Source organism: Opisthocomus hoazin, chromosome 9 (genome assembly GCF_030867145.1).
Source record: "Opisthocomus hoazin isolate bOpiHoa1 chromosome 9, bOpiHoa1.hap1, whole genome shotgun sequence".
NCBI lineage: Eukaryota > Metazoa > Chordata > Aves > Opisthocomiformes > Opisthocomidae > Opisthocomus > Opisthocomus hoazin.
The window spans coordinates 6,781,672-6,798,294 of NC_134422.1; the positions used below are offsets into that span (position 1 = coordinate 6,781,672).

At 41.2% G+C, this 16,623-nt stretch overlaps 1 protein-coding gene across 1 annotated transcript in view; it reads left to right on the forward strand.

Annotated features, from left to right (window-relative positions):
• Positions 1-16,623, forward strand: part of LOC104333270 (von Willebrand factor D and EGF domain-containing protein) — a 193,618-nt gene that overhangs the window by 163,596 nt on the left and 13,399 nt on the right. The window contains exons 26-27 of the mRNA XM_075430952.1: positions 12,637-12,732; positions 14,000-14,095. Coding sequence (XP_075287067.1) covers positions 12,637-12,732; positions 14,000-14,095 — 192 coding nt within the window. The remainder of the gene's footprint in view (positions 1-12,636; positions 12,733-13,999; positions 14,096-16,623) is intronic.

Sequence of the window (16,623 nt, forward strand, 5' to 3'; positions counted from 1 at the left end):
GAAAAATAATTCCTTGTGAGGGATTTCGTCATTATTTCACTTGTTCTTTGCTCTCTGAATATGAGTCTGCAGTGTCCTTAAGTCGTTTGAAACTTCTAACACAGTTTCAGAAACCTCTGACAGCAAATCAGCTTTACTATGTACTTACACTGAGTCTCTAATCTTGGAAATTTTGGGTGGATTTATTACCTGCCTAATAAAACCTATCAAGATAGAGTGAATAAACTTAAGACCGAGAAAGACAAGTCTGAAGAAGTTTCCCGCCCATGTAATACATTCTCACATTCTGAGTCTTTAGTTTGGGAAAATATTTGTGGGGTTTGGATATTTCCCATGAACCATAAAAACTGAGAAACAGTCTTTTCAGAAACAGTGATCTCAACAAAAACATTACTTTTCTGAATCTGCAATGAATGCTTGAGATCAGCAGTCTTTTCATTTTGTCATTGTTTATAAACAGCAGTACAGCTTTTGCACAGTTATCTCTGAAACCTATTAATAGTAATATGAATTGCATCAGTAAACCCTTAGATTTCAGCTTTAATATGTTCCAACGTGGAGTTAGAGCAAAGAAAAAATTCTCGGCTGTGCACAGCCTCGATTACAGTAGGGATGCTACAGTATCCAGGCTCACGGTACCGTAACACACAGTTGGATGAGCCCTTTGATGGAGCTACGTGAGGTCAGGGAAGTCAGAAGCACTTGGATGCCCATCCTGGAGATAATTCATACATTAGAATTGTTCCTCATGTATGAACCCAAGTGTCTTACAACTCAGAGGTGAGCAGCAGCCAGTCAAGTGGGACAGACATTTGTCCTTGCAATGAGTCAACATAATAGCAATCATAATAGTTGTGCGTGTCTGTTTCTCCAGTAATTAATGCTCCTAAGTACTTCTTCATCTTAACAAAGATAACAAAAATGCACCTTACGAGCCATATCTGAAAGAACAGAATAAAGAACTGACATACATACTCTAAACAAATTGCGTATTTGTCATGATACCAGCTTTATGAAGACTTTTTAGGCAGGAACAGTGTTTAGAGGCAAAGACAAAAACAAGTCCAGTCAGGTTCTTGTCACTTATCCCTTTGATATTTTGGCATCGTTTCCACTGCTTTTAGATATTTCTCTTTCCTTGTTAAGATCTCACCTGCACGGACAGAGAAACAAAAGCCTCTGCCCTCTTTTGGCAGCTTCAGATTCTCGGTTGAAGGAGACAATCACAACTAAAAGCCACAGTAGCCAATCAAAGACAGATTATTTCTAAACTGAACCCAAATATGCTATTGGTTTATTTTACATACATAGCACCATGCCTTAGGATTTTTACTTCCATCCCTGTACAGTTTGGTGTTTCTAATACTCTCTGCCCGACAGCCAAAAATGTGCAGGACAGAGCGGCAGCACCATGCCTCTGCCATCCGGGCTTCCTCTTCTTTGCTTCTTCAGTGTAAGGAGAAAGGCGTTCAGCCTGAAAGTTTGTGTTTGTTTTGTGTGTAAATAAACATCATCTCAAAAAACCCCATGTAAATCAAGCGGGTCTGATTGGCTGCCGGCTGAACTCCAAGGCTTTGCCTGGCGTCTTTCCTGATAACGAACTGCCTGGTGACGGTGCACAGCAGACACCCGCACCCAGGACGAGCGGGTGTCAGAGCTGACAGCGAAATGGATGGTTATGCCTCAGCAACTGCACAGCCTTGTATCCTCACTTGCTGCGCGCTGTTTTCAGTATAATCAGTCTTGTTGAGCGGAAAGCAGCCTGAAGAAGAGAAGGCTGAGAGGGGACCTTAGAAATGCTTATAAATATCTTCAGGGTGGGTGTCAGGAGGATGGGGCCAGGCTCTTCTCAGTGGTGCCCAGCGACAGGACAGGGGGCAACGGGCGCAAACTGAAGCAGAGGAAGTTCCAGCTGAACCCGAGGAAGAACTTCTTCACTCTGAAGGTGACGGAGCACTGGAACAGGCTGCCCAGGGAGGCTGTCGAGTCTCCTTCTCTGGAGATATTCAAGACCCGCCTGGACAAGGTCCTGTGCAGCCTGCTCTGGGTGACCCTGCTTCGGCAGGGGGTTGGGCTGGGTGACCCACAGAGGTCCCTTCCAACCCCGAACATTCTGTGATGCTGTGATTCTGTGAAATGCTGGCAGTACCTCAAAATAAAATATATTTCTGGATAGACTTTGCATCAAACAAACATACTCTGCGTTAATACTAAAGAAAAGCTATTCGTACGTGGTTTTAAATTACCTTTGGAAAAAATCCACAGCTGTAACAGTCCTGGAATATCACACCCGTTCATGAGGCTTTATACCGGAATGCATACTGATTTCTATGACATTCTTACAAAAGTTATAAGCAAAGAAAATAGATTTTATTTGTTTACTACACTTCTTTTCATAGGACTGCTTTATAAACACCTCCTAAAGAAGGAAAGCTAATGAAAGCCGAGTTTACTTTACTTATGAAGGGTTAGAGTGAAGAGAAGGGGAGAAACAGAGGGATTCATGGGACCACACATCTATCCCTTCTCTGCTGCTATCTGCTTCTAGTGAGTTCTCTGACCAAAAAGGCAAGGAACAGCTCCCTCTGGAGCTCATCAGCAAGCAAAGGTCACAGGAGAAGAGCGCTGAGCATCCTCCTCTTCCTCCTCGCTTCCCCGGAACACCAAGCACACCTCCAGCCCGACCTCGGCCCCTCTCTCGGCACCCACCGGGCCTTCTCGCCCCTCGTCTCGCAGCCGGCTAGCTGGAGGTGACACACGCCTTAGAACAGACACCGTGTTTCCGCCTGCATCTCTTTTATCGGCCGAATCCTGCCGACTTTGTGTCACATAAATCACCACAATGACATTGGGACTTTGCAGATCGGATCTCAAAGTTAGCAGATAACTATTTCTCCATTTCAGTAATTCCTGCAGGCAGGATTTACAGCCGATACTCGGTGCACAATATAATTCGTGCTCATTCTTCCAGCTCTGCTTGCTCCTCTTCCCTCCCCTCTCTCTTTTTCCTTCCCGGTACCCTGAGGACTTTCCTTGCATGAGAGCTAGAGGCAAACTAATTGGAAATGTGAACACTGGGTTTCAAAGGCAGCGTTTTGCTAAGCAATGTCATACAGTGAAAGTCACTGATTTCCCATATTCCAGCCTTCCCATGTAATGTTTCTGTAGATTATTGCCTTGCCAGCCGCATAAGCAGGAAGTTTTACTGCTCAACAAATGAGACTTCCACCGAGTTATCATCTCAACAATGGTGACACATTCTCTGGAATATCTTCACTGAGTAGGCAGACTGACTCAAGCCACCTAAAAGCAGCCAGTTTGCAAACCAGAGGTCCAGCATACCCTCCCACACAAGTGAGCAGGGAACAATCCACGTATCTCACCCAAATAGATGGAGCAATCGTTTGACTTAGACTGGCTTTTCATATGTCAAGGATGTGTTTGAAGGCAACAACTACTTGTTTAAGATTTCTGGATGGCCAATATCCTCAGACAGTGGGTGTTTGGAAATAAGCAAACAGCTGCTCATAGCAGAAAGACTTTAACTTACTGCTGAAAGCACTGGGTTTGCAACAGAGTAGAGAGATTGGCTGGCTGGAGCACAGTCTGGAGACGCAGGAAAAGGAAACACTGGTCTCAGTTCTTGCTTGATTTTCCAGCCCATGTAACAGAATAGGTCCATATTAGATGTCACCTTCCTTCCCTGGGCAGGCAAAACAACAGAAGGCGAAGAAAAAAAAAAATGAGGGTTACTGCTGTCTTTTCCATTCAGCTGAACGCCACATGATCCATGCATGTTCCCTGTGGGGAACAGGGAGAGCTCCGAATTCCCGGAGAAAAGGAGAGAGTGGAACGGGAGACAGTGACTCTAGGCACAGCCTGGATTGTGGTCTGCTCACAGATCAGGGCTCCTCTCTGCTTGCTCTTCATAAGGATTTATGACCAAACCATTAGTTGGACTTTCTTAAAAGCTACTTTTTGTTCTTATGTATGTAGCCAAGGCATTTATTTCCACAGGAGATTTGAGCACATGCTGTCATCTCTAAATGTATTTTTCAGGAAGAGAACAAGAATATATCTGGGTAAGAACTGAATTTATATCCTAAATAAGCCCAAAAGCCTTATTAAATTTTTATTCATTCCGTAAGCAAAACATTCATAGACTACAGCATGAATTTTACTAGAGTAGAGAATCTAGGTTTTGAGCCAGTATTTCTTTACTTGTAACTTAAAGGCAGTAAAAAAATGTGTCAGATCTGCTGCATATTTATACTAAAAGAACAGGGATTCCTGAATTACTGCATCTCTCTTTGCAGGGGGCTTCTGTGTGAGGATAAGTGCTTTTTTCCACTAATTGATTTAAGAAACAGTACTTTGGGGGGTCTATTTTTAATTAAAATATTTTAAAATGTCTCTTTTCAAAAAAGGGTCATGGGATCTACCACCTGAAAAGCCCAGGGGACAGATGATCTCAGAGGTCTTTTCCAACCTATGATTCTATGATTCTGTGATTCAGTTCTGGACATTAACATTGTCTGTTTATCCACAAAAAGACATTGGCAAGACAATCCTCTCCAGCACCGATTCCCAAGTAAGCTATAGCGTGCATTCTAAGGCAGACAATAGCAGGACAACTAACAGATTAGTCCAGTGCCAATGCAGACAGCACTCCTGCTCCGAACCCCCTGAAGGGGCTCCCACCCGAGGTCCTCCTGTGGCTGGTCTTCCTCTTGACTTGAGACTGCATCTCCCATACCACTGCGGTTCTCTTTGGTTACTCTGCCTGAATCACCCTTTTCCTTTGTACAGGTGAAAATAAGCCAAATTGCATCAAGCATAGGCGATGGCTTAGCCCGCTCAGCGCAATGACAACGTGCCCAAATGGCAGGTCATACTGCAAGTGCAGAAGCTGCAAAAACAATCAACAGAAGAAAACAACGTATATGCGAATCCTCTCTCACTTCTTATTCAGACACGACAAGAAAGCAGCTCAACTGAACAATTTATACACACGCTGCAATGGTTCGCTGACCTAATGAAACACAGAGCACTCTTCAGTGAAGAGAAAACATTACCAAACTCTAGACCCTAACAAGATGGGAATATAAGCTGTGCTGAGAGCATACTTTGCAATTCCCCACATCAATTATATACGCACAGTTGCAAAATATGAGAATAAAGTATAGCTATAGTCTCTTTCAAATTAATACTGTTGCAGACTAAAACTGATCAGTAAATGAGAAAAAGATTTTGCTAATGATCTTAAAATCTGACAGTTCCTAGCAGGATAGTCCTCAAATATATAAATGTGAACCTGCACACACTTATTTTGTGAAATATGCTGAAAGATGCTGGAATATTATGCAGCTATCCAAACATCATACGGTTGTACCCCTGGAAAGAGTTGCACAAGAAATAATCAGCAAAATGAAGATCAGGAGACCCAGAGGAAGAAGTATTTCAGCCCAAGCAGAGTGGAGAGTCCCCTATCTGTACTGGAGTGACAGTCCCTCATTGGTTTAAGAGTCTTGCCCACCACATACTACCAGGGAATCCTTTGGAGGTACAGATGGAGAGATCAGGATCCTCTTTAACTGATAGAAAATGTTCTTGTCTGATAAGAGTGACATGACAGAGCAAACAGGAATGCAGTAGATTATGCACCGACACTCGGAGTTTAGTCTAGCATCTCAGTAGGTTTGCTGTCCAATATTCATTATTTTTCCCATTTTTTTTTCCTGAACTAATACCTAAATTAGATTTTTTTCCTACTTTAATAACACTAAAGGGCCCCATAGCTATGTCAGAGTATGCATCAGAACGAAGACTGGACATACTGAGGAAAAGCACTGGCATTGCACTGCTACCTATGTGGTGTACAATTTTTCTGACCATTTTTTTTCCGAAATGTGTGCTAGGTCATGCAAACTAACTCATATTGCTAGAGTCGTGTGGTAAAGTGAATATATTATAAACACAAACTGTCACCACACCCATCACAATTACATTTACAGCTCCCTCTGTGTCTTGTAGTAATTTGTTCTCCAGCACTGCATCCCTCAGAGGCTTCTACCAGATTATTTTTACTATTCAGAAAGGTAATTTATTGAAGTGCTTTGCATCTCTGTCAGAGTTACATGAAGCGAGAAATAGGGATGAGCAAACCTCAAAATGATTGGTAGCTTGATATGGATAAGGATCCAAATTTCAGAAGAACCTTGCACAAAAATTGCAAACAATTTTATTATATAACATATTCCTTCTTAAAATTTAATCTGTGTCTATAATTACTGATATTCAATGGATCACACATCCGAGGTTACTCTGATAGAGCTTGGAGAGAAAGTTATTTCTTTATTTACAAATCCAAATCAGCATAGATGAGGAATTTCAGAGAAAATCAAGCTCTGGAAAAACATATGTGCCTAAAACTCAGCACAGGCAAAGCTAGTCCCTTGCTGCCCTTGGAAGTAGAAAAAAGGGGACTAGAAATTGCCAGTGTCCCAAATCCATAACATGTTTTTCAGAGCTATGTGCATTTGGGACCTTCACAGCAGCAGATATATTGGTACATCCATCTCGCTAATGATCTGTTGAACATCAGTTATACCCTCTAAAGAGGAGAATGACTTTCTTTGCCTCGACTAGTTTCTGCTGGTGTTAGGGCAGTCGAATCCAAACAATGCCCTTTGTTAGAAACACCCTTTTTGGCCAGAACACACCAATTTTGTGATTCACTTTATCAAAGGATGAAAGATCATTCAGCAAGAGCAAATCTTTATTGGGACCTTAGAAGCATCGAACCAATTGTTTCCTTACTGCAGTCAGGACAATGTTTCATTCCAGCAGTGCTGCTGGGATGCATAATGCATCCACAGAGATGGGGAACCTTCCTTCCAGTCGATCAATTGAGCTGTGCTATTTTGTGAAACTGCTGACCTGACCCTCCAGTTCTCGTCCTATGAAAGAGCTCAGCAACATCCCTGCATTTTAAGGCTGCAGGCTCGTGATTGTCCCATTCCTGGCACAGAGCTTCTCCCCAATTTTTGTGTTTTATCAATAGATCATGTATATTACCTATAAACTTTGGAAAAGGAAGAGAAGTGCCAGTTTTAACAGAAAACCCACTTCTTTCACATCTACTGGTTTTATTTTTGTTCTCAGCTTGAGTTCTGTCATCTGTATTTTCCTGACAAGACCAGTCGGTGATATTTTTAAATCTGTCCCATGCTCCATGCCCTTACTGTGTCATATCTCCCCAGCTACAGCTCTTTGGTTTTGGGAATGTCACACCAAATCAAGATAACTGCTCAGCAGAAAGGAGAAAACAGACATTAAAACAACATGTAAACATACAAAAGCCAAAACTGCGACTGATCAAGTTTCCTGCTCCTCAAAAGAGCAACAGAGAGAGCAAGTCGAAATATGCACTAGACCCGCAGAGAAGTCAGTCCAAAACCAACCCCAGCCAGAAATAAAAGCAGTGCCTGTGAATCACATAGAAATGACAGCACAGGGATGGTGACTGAAAGGATACGTTGAAGTATATCTCTACCAGTAGGTGTTCTTTTGGCCGCAGTTCTGTGTTCTTTGTCAGTAAAGCTATAGCCTGATGCGTTACCTTAGCTGGCCCACACAGGCATTACTGCTTGAGGCTATTTTCTCTCTTCCATCCAAAGGCAGAATGCATCCAGAAGCAGGTCAATTTTCTCGGCTTCTACAGGGCATTTAGAAAAAAAAAAAAAAAAGGAAAAAGAAAAGTTGTCTTGAAAACTGCATCTTCTAATCAGCACTGCAGTGTGACGCACTGCCTCCTCATCAGCAGCGTGGCTCAGGCTACGTGATGACAGGTAATTTTTGATTCAGAAAGAAATAGTCTGTGCAGTCTCATTGTCAGGAAAGGACGTGGATATTCAGCTGCGGCAAGGTGTATTCCTGAATCATTGCAGAGGATCCCTTTCTGCCAAGATTTTAGGAGCCTGATTTAATATTCCCTCTGTTTTGACTTTATGAGGGTGGTGATGAAGACTGCCTTATTTCAACAAAATTAGAAGCTTTTCACTACTTCTTTTTATCCACTTCTTGCGAGAAAAGGTGTAATGGGGCAGTTGTATTAAAAGGCGGCTTAGGTTCAACTTGAAAAGATTTTGTCTGTTAATTCACAGAAGCAGTGGGACCCTGAAGGAAATGTTTAGCTTCTTTTAATCACTGTAAACTAATCAGCAACTACTGCTGGCTAATATTGTGACTGTTTGTTAGAAAAAGAGATTATTCTCAATTGGACAGAGTATGTGCAGTCCAGCAAAGCATGGCCAGTGCTTAACTTTATCCCCAGTCGCTTTTGGCTTTGCATAGCAGGGATAGTTTGCTTAATAATGTGCATGTTTTAGAGGAACTGTTATTGTAAATCAATGTCAAGAAGGGCAGGCAAAGCAAGACACTAGAATTGTAGATGCCCATCACTGATGCTGCTTACACCAGGAGGACCTACTTGACTTTACAGACATTTAATGTGTTGGTTGGGGATTTTTTTAGAATTTAGTAATCTCTGGAAATACTTATTTTGCAGGAAAATTCTTCCCTTTGGCTGACAAAGCAGAAGGTCTGACTACCTTAAAGATGTTAGGGCTGAACAGTTGAACTATGGAGCTCCATGGAGGTTGATAAAAAGAGTTGCAAGAAGCACTTCACCGGGTCAAGTCAGCCTAGAGGGGATAAGCTATGAACAGGGTCACAGGAAATTTTAAGTGATTGTAAGGTCAAAATGCATTAAAGCCATCAAAGAGAAATAGCTGCTGCATAAAACAGAAAACTTAGCAACTTCTGAATGCTTTTAGTGCACAGAAGAATTGCGTATATTTTGTATGACGCTCTATGCAACACCTACGTTTTCTCTTAACACCTGCAGCTGCTTGTTACCTTGTCAAAATCACACCTCACTTGAAATAAAGCGTGTAATCGTGCTTTTTCTTTAACCTGCACTATCACCTTCAACACAGGTTTATCCTATCTAACTTAAGAGTTCTGGAAAACATAAGATTATGGAAGCCCCTTCTAGTTTTAAACAGTGGTCTTACAGAATTGTGGCGCATTATAGAACTGAGTAACTCTATTGCATATGAAATTCTGTGCTTCGGTTCTTACTGAAGAGCATGGAAACGTCGACACTGACAGCAAGAGGAATGGGATTAAGGTTTTAGTGATACTTTCTGACTTCCAGCGAGCTTGCACCCAGGGTGTGTTGATAGTACAAGACTCTCCCTACCCCCAGCAGTATACCCTACCAAACTGGGATAAAGAGAAGACACAAATGTATTTACATCTATATCATTAGGGTTAGTCCCCAGTGCAGGCGGCAAACCTATCAAACCAATGCTGTCTTTGGGTCAAGATGCCAGGCCTTTTTTAAGGGGAGGTGAAAAAAAGAAATGTGAGTCTTTTCAAAGTCATGCCAGTGCCTGGGGGGATTACAATAATTCGATTTGCTCTCCTAGTGTCTGATAATTTATTTAGTTTTCCTGTGAGAGGCTGTAAGATTTTTGTTTGCTATTTTGAAATTGGAGCTCCTCCACAGAGGCCAAGGACTGGGACTAGAAAGGATCCAAACTAGTTATCATCAACAAAAGCTGAAGTCTGCCTGACGGGTACGGAGATGGGATTGTATTTAAGAAAGTTAAAGAAAGGGAGAACAAGATGGAGATGCCAGACAGGGAAAGGGGAAAGATAACACTGCATTCGTTTACATAAAGGTGCTCGTGAATTCCCTAGCAAGAAGAGAAAGTATCTGCCCTGGATGGCAAGCAGACAGATGTGCCCCTCCAGCTCAGAACAGCTTTGGCCCTGATCCTACCTTTCCCACTTAAGTACTTCCCTTAGTTCACTTTGAACTGAACCCTTTTGGATTTACCACTTCAGTGAGAGATGCTGTAAGCAATAAACAATATAAAGTTAGTTCGTGCTATTTTTTCCGAGTTACTTGTTCATTTGTAAGGCAGTTGAACAAAGAGCGAAATAGATCCCAAGTTTAAAGTCAGTTTGAACTGTTCTGTTTTACTCAGACCAAGACTGGAGCTCACCTGCTACTTTAAGTTTTGCTGAGTAACAATGCAAATTGAACTGGAACAAGTTCAGTTACACACAAACAGAAAACTAAAAGTGAATCAAAAAACACACTAGTTAGACTCCCTGTAATTGAAGGAAGAAACCGTTGTCATATCATTTAAAAAATATGGTATCAGTACAAAACAACCAGTAATATCTTAAAATGCAATTGTTTGTATAATGTTAAAATACACAGAAAATGTAAGGGACATTAAAAAATGAGAAATATCCACTTGAACAAATAGTACTGTGCCTCTAGTTAGTTTTACTTTTAAGTAAGCTAGATTCACTTTTTAAGGAGTGGGAGGAAGATGTTTTCCAAGTTTCATATGATCTTAAAATCAAATCCCTGGATTTCAGCTGCGTGATTTTGGGACAGCAGGTTAGGATTGGAGACATTATGGTCTGTGAATATCACAGAGCACAAGGCCATTTGAAATCCAGATCCAAATTTTATGGTTTGGGGTCATCTCTTCTAGATTCTGAATGTCTGTGCTGTTTTCTAATTGAAGCAGGAAGTCAAATACAACATAAGATTGTAGGTCAGAAGTTCATTATTGGAGACAAGAGATCAAAAAGGGGAGAAAAAGGAAGAGGGAAAATAAAAGTTTAATGATTTCAGAGTTATGGTTGCCATAAAACTTTCAACTCATCCAGATTTTCACTTGTAGTTGCAGCTCTTTTTAATAGTTCAGCAAGAATCATAGATCCCTGTTAGCCTTAGTAAGCAGAGGCCAAGATTATAGCGTGGATCAGGAGAGGTGGAGAAAGCAGGAAAAAGAGGATGACAGTTGAAGGGCTTGGATCCAAGCAGCCCTTATAAGCGTGGGTAAGTCTGACCTGCCTGAGGGCAGGTCACTCTGCTGAGGGATCTAGAAGGCTTGGCACAGAGCAAAATGCAAACGTAGCAGCTGACCAAGAGCAGCAATATAGCGCAAAAAGCTGCCAGTGCAGCAGCATCTGCTCTGGAGGAATAGACCAGGACACAAAAAGCCACAAAAGCCATATTTCAATACATCAGAGGCATCGTTAGGTAATCTAAATCTACCTTCCTAAAAACGCCTGATCATACCTAAGAGGGGAACAGAAGGTTATTCACCCATCAGATAGCAGTTGCTGTATTTTTGCATGTTACTTTTTAATAATCATGCCTATTTTGAGACTCTGTGCAGCACTACACCTTCTACAGTAAAGGTCGGGGGGGCTGTGGTAGTTTGAGAACCCTGTGCGTAGTGATGGCTTGACAATCTGAATTGCTACAGCATTAGTATTCAAGTTCTGCCCTCACTGCTGATGTGCCCAGAGACATCACAACCTTAAGGCTAATAAAGGCACTGTAACGCTACATTTTCGCTGTCAGCCCCCTCGGTGCCTGCAGAAGCAAGGAGCCTGCTCCCTGCTGAGGAAGAGCTGGGTGTTCAGCAGCCACCCGGCTCCACAAGCACGGAGGACTGATGCTGATTACCGCTGTCGGTAATGAGTCACGGGGAAATCCCTTTGTGCTTATAAAGCTTTAAACACAGCAGAAGCCATTCGACACAAATGTGTCCTGAAACCCTCCTTGTCAGGCTCCTCCTGACCTGAGTCTCATACTCCAGTCCAACCACCTACTATGCAACACAGCTTTGTTGTCTTCCACTCTGTTGTCAAATGCCTTTTTCCATGTAAAAGGCAAATTGTTCCCACGCCCATCACACCAGCACTGCTGTGTTTCTAAACTACATCTCCTCTGATGGGTCCTTCCCACACTTACAGGCAAGGAGAAACAGAAGATGAGGACTTCGGGCACCTGCCTATGGCACCTACCTATGTCAGAGCAGGTTGGGATTGCAGATGTTTGCCTTGCCAGAACAGTGAGATTTTACTGTTGGATGTTGTAAAGCAACAGCATTGATAAATACAGGGCTTAATCTGAGACAAAACAGATTTATAACAAAATCTAACAAAAAAATCATCTGGTTTTCTGTGACTGAAAGAACAACTCAGCTTTCATTTTTTGTTTCCATGAAAGAACAAAGTAAGAAGGTAAGTACTTTAAAAAATAATGGTGCAAAAAGACGATGGAGGAAAAGATCTATTTAGTCTTTCAACTTGGTTGAATGCAAAAACATTCCCAAAATTGTGTGAAACCAATCTATCCTCTTCAAGTCTTTTCTTATCCAAATGAACATCTGAGAACGTGTTTTCCAATCAGGAAGTGAAAGCTCTAATAAATATTTGGTCTGTCCACAGCTGCCACAGAAAATTTCTTACTTGTTTTTCTGAGAATCATTATAATTAATGCCTACCTCGTTTTTCTGGTGAGGCAGCTCTTAGTGGAGCTTCCTCGAAAGAGCTTCCACACAAGGCGTAGCGTTTTCTAGAAGGATTTATGGGAGCTATCAAGCCTCTGTGTTTCAAATGCTCAAATCCAAATTACTTTTCTGGTTTTTAATCACAAGCAATTGAACCTTCTGAAAGGAAGCGAGTAAGCGTCTAGTAAAGTCTTCCCTTGTTCCCCAGCTACCATGTTCTTCCTTTGATACATATCTGCAGGTGTCTGTGATCCCACGTGCATGAACGGAGGGAAATGCGTGCGCTCAAACATCTGTGACTGCCCAGCCGGTTGGAGGGGAAAGCACTGTGATAAACGTAAGCACCTCCACTGCCCATCAAAGAGATTATTATTACTTAGGCTGGTCAGCATCAATTGTAATAGTCTTTTAATACTAAAAACCAATATAGTGAATAGAATCTGTTTCGCTACTTCAGCAGTTTGCAGAAAAACTGTTTTAAGTACAAGTAATACAAAATGCTATAAACGTTTGATGCTTGCAAAGGAAAAAAGCTGTGTAGGGGAACCCTCGTTCTGCTTCCTGCAGCTGTCTGTTACACATCTTGTTATGGAAATCCATTTTTATAGTATTAAACTTGAAGCATTGATTTTATGTTTTAACAGCGTCATACATTTTGTTATATTTTACAGAGAAATGTCATGTATTTCAAAATACAGAACTATTTAAAGCCAGCTATAAAACCTTCCAAGCTGATATACTCTCAAGGTCACCAGATACATTTTGGTGCATAGTTTGGAGAATGATGTGTTCTTAGTCCGTAACTCTACCAGATCTGACTACAGCTACATAAAAATGTAATTAAAAAAAACCTCTCACCCTAAAATATTTTCCAGGAATATTTTTCCTTACGTGGCTATCCATTACCATGATGTTGACAGATAAACTGAATAAATTTATAATCAAGATGACATACTATATGTAAACCAGATTAAAATATTGGCTTTTTACCCTTTGGGTCCTGATAATACATATGGTTTCAGAACCAGTGTTTCAAAATTATAATATTAATAATTTTTCAGAAATTCTGAAGGCAGTCTGTGTCTCTCACACACAGACACCAAAACACGCACTCATTCTTTCAGGATCTCTGAAGACATAATATATTTAATAAAAGTATCAAATTTACTATGCGAGTCTATTTATTTGTAACATGGAACACATAATAAGCATATAACACATATGAATATAACCTATTATATGAATATATCATATATTTAGTGGTGGACTTGGCAGGGTGAGGTTTACGGTTGGACTCAGTGATCTTAAAGGTTCTTTCCAACCTAAATGATTCTGTGATTCCATGTGGAGAGTATTCTTAGCTGATGGTGAGCTGAGCATTAGAAATAGCAAAGCTACCAGTAGGCAGTCATCACAGATAAATCTCTTAAGAAGCAAATTATCAAAGAATCTTGAACATTGATTTTCTGATGAATATAACACATTCCCTTCTTTAGAAATTATCCATACGGAATAAAAACTAGCAGGTCACTCTTTCCGAGAGATCTGGAATACCCAGGTATGTTGTGTACATCTTCTCACTTGTTTCATGTCAATCTGTTCAGCTGTTTGCCTGCAGAAGTGTCTGAACGGTGGAGAATGTATTGGTCCGAACATCTGCGAGTGCTCTGGAGGGTGGGCAGGAACGCTGTGCCAGACCCGTAAGTGCTGCTTTAATTACTATAGTTTTGTAACCACGCACGTTGTACCAGAGATCTTTACGCATTAGATCTTCTACTATGTGTATACTATGTTAGGTTTATGCTTGGACTTCATGATCTTCCAGGTCTTTTCCAACCTGAATGATTCTAAGATTCTATTACATGTGAAAGTCAGCCATGACACGATTAGCACCTACATAGCGCCTCTTATTTGTCAGAACTGTCTTATGCTGCCAATAAAACTATTACTTTCAGAGACATTTCTGGACTCAATATCAGCATGAGAAAGAGACCTGACATCTTTTACTTACGTGGACACTGAGCTTGAACTGCCAGACAAAATTAGTAGCCTTCAAGTTAAATAATTTGAAATACAAGGTAAAAAAAAAGGGTCAGGGAAGAAAGGCAATGGAATAGCCCATTCTGTGTACCTAGATGCCAATGAAATTCTATGTATCTGCTAACCTAAGAGCCCAACTCTGTAAAAGCCACGTGTTCAGACTGACCACCGAGGTCAACGGAGGGACTGGAAGACCTGGAATTGGAAGAGCGCCGTTATTGCCTGTTACATACAGGGTCACTTCAGTTTGTCTGTGTTATTAGCTCTGCAGTAAAAGGGCATGAGGAAAATATCAAGGCATTATCCCCTTTAAAGGGCAATCCTTCTTTCCTCTCACACTCGCAGAGCGTAATTACTTATGGAAATCTTTTGTCAGTTAAATCCCAACGGCTGTGTAATTGTTTCTTTGTGCCAGCTGTCTTGTAGTTCAAACATGGTAATGTTTAAAGTTATTTATTAGTTGATGACATATTCTTGACTCAGTTTATTAAATAAATAAACGAATCGTGCTTGCTCCGGTGAAAGGCAAGTCAGGCTTACTATCATTAACAACTCCCGCTGTCCTATGCAGGCACACAAGCCTAGGCAATTTTTTATATATCTAGCTAACCTTTGAAACTTTGCTCCCACTCCACTCACTTGCTAGTCACTCTGTTTTTACTGTTTCTTCGCATGTTTTCACTGTAGTGGGAAATTAAATCAGCTTTTTGTCCAAAAGGAGCTGGCTGAAACACCTAGATCCCACAGCAAACCCAAATAATCACCAAGTGGTTGAATTTCTGGGTTCTTAAATAGAAAGAGAGAAGACTATTGTCAGAGAGCAGATGGTGAGGTCTTACAATGTTGCTCCAGGGTATTCACAGTGAGGCAGGGAGGAAGCAGGGGAACAAGAAAGTCTTCATCTTCACAGATGTTAGGTATAAAGTTTCGCATAGAAGTGTAAGCCTTGAAAGCAAGTCTTGTTTTGTGTTTTAACAGGAGGCTATTCGCCCAAATCCAGAACTCAAAGGAAAAAAATTATTTATCTATTTAAACATAAAAGGCCTTCTGAGTGCCTCCCTTGTTCAAAGTGCTCACCATCGCCTCAGCTCTGGCACTGACGAGCAGGCTGCTAGCAGCAGCAGAGAGGACTGCACCCTAACTCTGGTTACAGCTTTTTGTTGCTCTTGTATTACTTCGGGCTCTTTCCCATCTCCCGGCAGCACAGGAACAGTGGGCCAAATCCACACACTCTGCCAGAACCAGTGCATTTCTGGCAAGGAGGCGTTTGTTCCTCACACCGCTCCTCTCTGCAAAACTGCTTTGTCAAATCCAAGCTCCCGAGGTTTCCCTGTGCTCGGCACCTCTTTCTTGCTTGGATGCATATGCCCAAATTCTGTGCTTCGCTATAGTATCAACAACAAGGCTGATTATGGCCTTGACTTGCACCACTTGAACTACAGACTTTCGCTATTAAACTCAACAACAGAGCAAAACATTCACATTATAAGATAAGAAAGTAGTAGCAACATAACATTCTTTATATTCAAATATTGTTTCATATTCTATATTCATTTATTCTATTACTATATTAAACCATTATATAGTATTTATTGTATTGTATAGGCATTTATTGATTTACATTTTCTATTCATTGTTACATTTTTCTTATTATTCTAAATTTTTTCTATGTCATAATGCAAAAATTCCATCTCACTCTGCAAGCAACAATCCAGATGATAACTATTCTCAGCAATCACTGTACCTTCTCCACTATCCAGAAGCAATTAGGGCTGGATTGTTTCTATGGGGCTTTTTCCAGTGTAGGAGGAGGTTCGATAGCCCCAGCTTCATTCTTTTTCAGCCTGTGCTTTCAGGCCACAGCCCTCATTGGGATGGCAGCAATGGAAATGCAGATACAGGTTTAATCTAAAACCTCATTTTTAACTCATTAACTTCCTAACACACATCCAGCAGGGTGGCTAAACCAAAGCATCCACAGAGACTTCCACTACTATTTTCAGGAGATTTCTTAGACGGAAAAAATTGTTCCAGTCCTCCCTACCGAGATAGCTAGCCAGAGCAGGCCATTAGGCCAACAAAAGAGACAATGGACAAATATTGAAAATTTATCTTGGACACCTACTTTTGATTTATCTTTAATAAGAAGTCACAAATCACCTTCCTCAGTGCAGTTTCTAACTCACAA